The sequence below is a fragment of the Ptiloglossa arizonensis genome, chromosome 4 (genome assembly GCF_051014685.1).
Source record: "Ptiloglossa arizonensis isolate GNS036 chromosome 4, iyPtiAriz1_principal, whole genome shotgun sequence".
Lineage (NCBI taxonomy): Eukaryota > Metazoa > Arthropoda > Insecta > Hymenoptera > Colletidae > Ptiloglossa > Ptiloglossa arizonensis.
The window spans coordinates 23,881,687-23,888,792 of NC_135051.1; the positions used below are offsets into that span (position 1 = coordinate 23,881,687).

General features: G+C 39.1%; 1 protein-coding gene across 1 annotated transcript; it reads left to right on the forward strand.

Annotated features, from left to right (window-relative positions):
* The first annotated feature begins 503 nt into the window (after nt 1–503).
* On the forward strand, nt 504–5,719 carry LOC143146144 (uncharacterized). The gene is made up of 3 exons (XM_076310154.1): nt 504–563; nt 671–701; nt 4,622–5,719. The coding sequence occupies exons 1-3, from the start codon at nt 504–506 to the stop codon at nt 4,993–4,995; spliced, it is 465 nt and encodes a 154-aa protein (XP_076166269.1). The 3' UTR covers nt 4,996–5,719.
* The last annotated feature ends 1,387 nt before the right edge of the window (nt 5,720–7,106 follow it).

Here is a 7,106-nt window from a genome sequence, read left to right on the forward strand (position 1 = left end):
TCTGCAACACCTTTCGTCTAGACACCAATTCATTTAGAAAGGAAAAAATATCGTGGAAATTCTACCAACGTGTACAATTATCTCGAATTAAAATTTAAGAATTATTTCTTGCACAAGACGAGTGTATTTAAATTTGCACACTCGAGCAAAATATATTCAAACGGTTGTTAAACTCCTACGACAAACACATAGATGTAAAAAGAATCGATACGTTCCATTTTTTTTTTTTTGTTATATTAACAATCTTTTCTCCCTTTTCGTTCCATGGTGCCCCCTTGCGTCCTCGGTGCCCTGTAATTTGGATAACACTGATCCATGGCGGTTTCACGCTCCTAAATTCGGTGAACGATGAGAAATCGCGACGAATGCGATCCGTCACGATGAAACAGACATTCTCGTTTTTGTTTCGTGATCGTGGCGCAAGTGTTAGTCTCCAACGTGGCGCAACTATTATTTTCAACGTGGCGCATGATTCCGAGCGTCACTCGAGCGGGCCAATACGCATGATTAATATCGAGGTTAACGGCTCCGGCTGCCGGTCTCTTATCGCGTTTGCGTACAATGTATTACAGGAGTCGTGTATCACTGCCAAAAATATTATACTCTTGACCGAGAGTGCTAAAAACCCGCTCCAATTGAGGGACAAAGTCGCTGAAAACGCTCGAAAAAGTTTCAAGACGCTCGAAAGGGCACAACATCTCGTAAGTGTTTTGTCTTCGCGCACGACCTCGGTTCTGTATTTTTTTTCTTCTTTTTTTTTTTTTGTTTACGAGCATAATAACCAAGAATGCATCCGCGAAAGCGTAACTTGTCCCGTTATTGCGTTTATTTTCGCGACGATGCAAATTTCCGTTGGACGGGTCGAAGAACGTTTTGAATATTTAAATATCGATTCCGAGACGAGATACCTCGGAACGTGTTTAAAATTTTTTAAAATTTTTGCGAAGACAAGCGAACGAAAGGAAAATTGAAAATTGAAATTCTTTTTGGAATTAATTAGATAAAGTGAGCTAATTCCAAAAGAAACGATCTCTTCTCATTTTTTGTTCGTTCGTTGAAACAGTAATGTGTCCTTTAAAAATCGCGAACTTTAACTTTTTAAACTGCGCTAACAGTGAAAGAAATGCTCGAGTTAAAGAGAACACCGAGTGTATGAACTGTTCCTTTTGTGGCCAAGTGTGTAATAATTTTTACCTCTTTCGTTCAGTTTTACGAATATATATTTTTACAAGTATAATACCAACGGATGAATTATAAAATTCAATTAAACATAGAGGCTTTTCTATTTCATTACTGAATCACCACCTGATTCATCACTCAAATCGTTGGAAGGAAAGAAATTTTTACTTTAAAATAATCACGAGTAAACTAAACTGTAAAAGATCAAAAATGGAAATTTTTGTACTGAAATCTACTGTTTATCTTCTATGGATAATTCTACACTATTTTCTACTCCTTTATTTAATTTTTATATATATATTTTTTATTTTATACTGAAATCTACTGTTTATCTTTTATGGATAATTCTACACTATTTTCTACTCCTTTATTTAATTTTTATATATATATTTTTTTATTTTATACTGAAATCTACTGTTTATCTTCTATGGATAATTCTACACCATTTTCTACTCCTTTATTTAATTTTTATATATATATATATATTTTTTTATTTTATACTGAAATCTACTGTTTATCTTCTATGGATAATTTTACACCATTTTCTACTCCTTTATTTAATTTTTATATATATATTTTTTTATTTTTTACAGTTCAGTTTACTTGTAATTATTTTAAAGTAAAAATTCTTTTTTCTTCGTATGTTTATATATATATATTTGACAAGTATAATTATCAATAAATAAAGTGTGAAATTAATTAAACACAGAGACTTTTTCTTCGCGTAATTCGCCACAGAGTTGGTTAAAAGAGAAAAGATTGTTATCTGAAAAGAATCATGGTTGAACCGGACCGTAAACGAGGGAAAATGTGAAGTACCGAGATCTATGGTCGCGCCTTAAAGAATTTAGCCTGTGTCCCGATTCGTTTGGCAACCGTGCCGGTTATATTTCACCGTGTATCGTTTTTCCATTTCGCTCGGCGAGAACAGAAAGCAAACATAAATGAGAAACAATGCGACGAGGATAATTGGTTAACGCGTAAGTTATAACGCGCTTCTGGCAACGAAATATTTAACTGCGAATTTATTCTGGACGATAAATTCCGAGCGAATCGTAACCCGTGCCACCGGTTGTGCCGTGCTTCCACCAGTTTTACTACTACTTGTTGAACAGGGGACCGCGCTAAAACTAGCGTGGATCTCGAGTTTTCACTCTTTTTCCCGAAGTTTACGTTCGTTGGATTCTTGGCCGCTTCCTCGCTCGCCACGAGCCGGCTATTCCGATTCCCGAGCTCGAATTTTAAAGCATCGCGAAATTATACAAATAGTCGTCCAAACGGAACAAGTTCCCGCGGAATTTGAGAACATAACCCTACTTTTACGCGCGGCTTGAGACGAATGAATCAGCACGTGTACTCGGTAAATTATCATTATTGTACATCTTTATTGCTTGGATATATTTTCGTGCAAGGAACGACTCGCACAGGAGGCTGCTTTTAAACCTAACCTCGATAAATGATTTTACAATGTAGCAGAAATTTACGCGAATTTTTATGTGCATTTTTGCACCTTTGGATCATCTTCGAATAAATCGAACTTAATGGTGCACGAAACTGGCCGCTCAAGGCCACGGTGATGCTCCCCCGACCCCTTTCACCTCTTCGCCCCGCCCATTGATAGATTCAAGAGACAGAAAACGTAATTCTATGTGGCGCACGCTTTCTGTCTTTCGAAGTGAAAGTTAACAATTTTCTATCTAAATACAGATTAGGGATATTGAATAAACGGTAACGGTTGAACAAGGATTTATTTGTTAATAACGAATACACTATCCGTAATCCCGACTATTACTCGTTCTTTGAACAAATTTTATCCAGCGATCCATTAAAAATTATGCAATTCCATTTAAGAAGATCTACGTGCGTACAGAAAAACTAATCACAGCGGATTACGTCCTTGAAACTGTACAATACCTATCTAAATAATTTTTGATACCATGAATAATTTACCAGTAATTCGCACTTATAGATTAAAATCGAATACCCGGTTTACGTATCCATTGGCAACGTAGATGGAACGTAAAATAAAAAGAATTCAATATCTCCGGATATTTTCTTCCACTCGCGACCATTTTATTACCAGCCATTTGCAACACAGACATCGCCAAGGGACGAGAGATAAACCGCCGTGGTAGTTAAATTGAACTAATACGGCTGATCCCCGGGCGACCTTGAGCGGCCAATTAAACTTTCGCGCACGCGGCAGTTCTTCCAGCCGAGTTTTCTCGACAACGGAGCACCGTACGCGAAAAATTTATTCCACGTTTTCGTCTTATTTTCGCCGTAGGAATCCGCCCGTGTCCCCGTCCGGGATCAATCTCGACGTTTCGTGTCCATTTTCAGCGTCGAGCTCGAGCCACGAAAATCGTAACTCGACGACACGTGTTACTGTTCGCGTACAAACGAGTGTCGGTACTGAAAATAGAATGTAATTGCGCAGAGCCATTGCGAAGCAACGGGTGGTAAGTTCGCTCGAAGGCCGCCAGCCACGGAATGCAGACACACGCAGGTGCAATTGCGTTGCAATTTCTTTTTTTCCCCCTGCGAGAGTTTCCGCGTGACGACGCGCGGCGTGGCATACCCCTGATCCGTGGCACGCGGTGACGCGGATTCGATCGAAGCGAGTTTCGCAAGCGTGCTCGACGGTAATATCGATCCCACGGTCGTTCCTTACTCACCTGGTCGACATCGTAAAAACAAATCGAATTTTCCGTGTCGTTCACTCCGAGCCTCCTTTGAGCCCGCGCCGCTCGCGTCGAGCGGAGCGGACGTCGCCGGTGACGATTATCGATTATCAAACGTTTACACGACTTTTCGGCGCGGAGAGGGTTAAACGCTTCCGCGCGTGTTCTGCTACACGCCTCGGTGCACCGCGATGTACCTGGTGACCTGGAAGATGTTAAACTCTTTTCGAGAAAAAAAAATTTTTAACGAATTCTTAACGGTACAGGCGATCTCCGTTTAGCGAAGTAGCAATAGTGATTCATAACGTGTAAAAACGTTCGCGGAGAGACAATATTTTGCTTGGAGAATATTCAAATGGTGTTTCAATATTTTCGTATTTCGTGTACAGTCGAGTGTACAAGTATTCGTTAATAATTACTGAATGGTAAAAGGTACACTGCTTGTTAAGAAGCAACGTTGTCGTATCGGTTACAATGTGTGTTCGTTAAGAGCGCGTGGGGACTACCGTGAGCTCTTAACGTAGAGGACACATTTCGGAGCAGTTTCTCGTTCTCGGTTTCCCTGATTCGCTCTCGTTCGTCGGAATTGGCGAGGGGAAGGATCAACTCTCAACGTGCAGGTGAAACCGAGCTCTTAACGTAGAGGTATCGTTCGTAGATTTAAATCGAGTTGTAAGAATTCTTTCGTTTCCATAAAAAGTGCTCTCTGTGACGACGTTTACAGCATATTCGGACACGTTGGTGATGGTTTCCGACAGATCACATTGAATTTGGCAAACTGAAGACTGTTCTAAGCTCGAGACCTTCTGCCTCTTGGGTCACGGATAACTACCAGATGTTTTACGTCCTGCCTGTTTGTTTTTACATCCTGACAATGATGAAGTACGTCCCGATGGAGACGGCTGATAATTTTGGAAACGTAGCCTTGGGAGTTTCGCGATCGTCTTTTTGCCAGCGAGTGAATCCGTGCACCTATGGACGAACCAACTCTCCGCAGCTTGGAGATAGCGATCGACTATTCGAATCCGTGGGTGGAAACACTCGACGATATCTGGACTCGAATCGAGTTCCAATATATTGGAGTTTAAGTCTGAGGATTCCAAGAAATTCTACACCCATGGTCATTATGTAAATATTATTCAAATTTCATCCGTACATAAAACACATCTCGATCCTAAATGTGGACCATCTACGAAGTTATGAATTTTAAATCACCACGTGCAGACATTTCTTTGAATGGCTGTAACTTCGTCAAAACTCGTTCCTTTTTAACGTGGTTGCGCTTATTTTCAAGATAAATGATCATATTTTTCGACTCTGTGAACGATAAATTGCTAACTATATTTTCTATAGGCTACATTCTGTATCAAACATCGAGAAATTTGTGTGGTTTGACTGACCCTTCTTTAAGGGAGGATTTCGTCACTTGTACACCGATCGAAGTAAATTCTATGAAATGGATCACAAAATAGAAGGTTCAAGCTTTAATTTGCTTCACGTTACAGCAATTTTTGACGGATATTAACAAAGTTACGAGACTTTGAATTTTAACATTTCTCAGCAGTACTCGAATAGTTCTTACACGATGGCCATAGACCATCGTCCCTTTATATTAAATTTTAATATATTTTAATAATATTATTTTTCCATAATATTATTTAAAATTGATCGCAAAAAAACAATCGAAATGCTAGTTTACACATCAAAGTATATTTATACAAAAATATAAGCGTATTTTCCATACTAACCGGTTTAATTGCACGAAAATTTAAATCACCGTCTGAAAAATATTTCGAAACCTATGTAGTTTATGTATGAACATAAATTTACGCAATAATTATTATTTACATAATAATGTACGTGTATTTTTACATGGCTTTAAATTCCAGTTAAAATCTAACCTTCCTCGCGGACTCGTTTATTCGAGTCACCGGAGATAATAATAATAATTATCTTACGATAACATCGGCAATAAGATAAAAAGGAGATTGCAACGAGGTTGCATCGAGGGTTCGTTGACCCAGTTAAAACGGTCAGCGTTGTTACGTGACGAAATTAACGATAAATGGTCGAACCCACGTACTTGAACCCCGGGTTCAAGTTTAACTCTCCTGTTCTACTTTCCTTGTCGGAAACTCCGGGTGTTGGGCAGGGTTACCAGAAGTTGTTACGTGCCTCGTTAAAACGCACCTAGGCTGCTGTTATCGAGTCACTTAAGCGACAACATTACGGTGAAATTTTCGCGCGAAACATTCCCCAACAAAAAATGGCCGTACATGTACTGTTGGGACCGAAAGAGATGTCTCCCGAGGGGTATGGCGAGGCAAGGGGAAGGCTTCTCGACTGCGCACGTGAACCGTGTTTTCTTATCGCTAACGTCGGTTACGGTCGTAAAAAACTATTTAACGGTAACATTCAACGTTTTTCAGCGTAATGTTTTCCATAACGAAGTTACAAAACATTATCCCCAGTGTGTACGTACAGTTATCTTTCGACAATTGTAAATGAAATCGAACAAAATTATTTCACCCGTACCGGGTAGATATTTGCTGGGCAATGAATCAAAATTGAAGGTTATGCGATATTTTATAACAAAGTTTCTAAACTTTTTTATACATTACACTTTTTCTCTCGATGATTGATTAATATTCAACGCTGGTTTCTCCACTTTAGTATTATTTAGTTCAATTTGTTACTCAAAATGTTCACTTGTCTGAACCTTAGTTTGTTTCTTTCACAGTTTATCAAACCAATATGAATTACTTCTACAGGATAAATAATCCGATATATTCCACGATAAAAGTACCATGAAGATAACCTAAAAGGCAAATCTAACCTACAATATCCCCACACTTGTATTACATTAAAATAAAACAAGGTTTACTTGATAACAAAAAATCATTCTAACCGACATAACCTCTCTCGATCTCAAGGGTTCAATTTTGCCACGAACGTAAATTTACACGTACGTTCTCCATCGTTAAATAAAAAAAAAAAGAAAAACCAACAAACGTGTAACTTGTTCAGATTTTACTATAATTTCCTCTTTAAGTAATTATTCGGTTCTCCTCCGTTTCCATTTCTATTTACGATAATCGCGTTCGCTTGGAGGTTAGGTTAACATCGTTACACCGTTTTCTATCCTTCGTCCAATCGGTGGATTCATCTCTCGGTCACGTGACCCCGCGGCGTGCAATCCGCGAAACGGAAACGGTAAAGGTTCGTGGAGGAGGATCGTTCAGC

What these genes read in the sequence shown, in the direction of transcription:
- LOC143146144 (XM_076310154.1), top strand. Translation starts at nt 504, where the DNA reads ATGATTAATATCGAGGTTAACGGCTCCGGCTGCCGGTCTCTTATCGCG. An exon ending in TTATCGCGTTTGCGTACAAT is followed by an intron (nt 564 to 670) that starts GTATTACAGGAG and finishes CGCTCGAAAAAG; the next exon opens with TTTCAAGACGCTCGAAAGGG. An exon ending in TCGAAAGGGCACAACATCTC is followed by an intron (nt 702 to 4,621) that starts GTAAGTGTTTTG and finishes GGTTTCCGACAG; the next exon opens with ATCACATTGAATTTGGCAAA.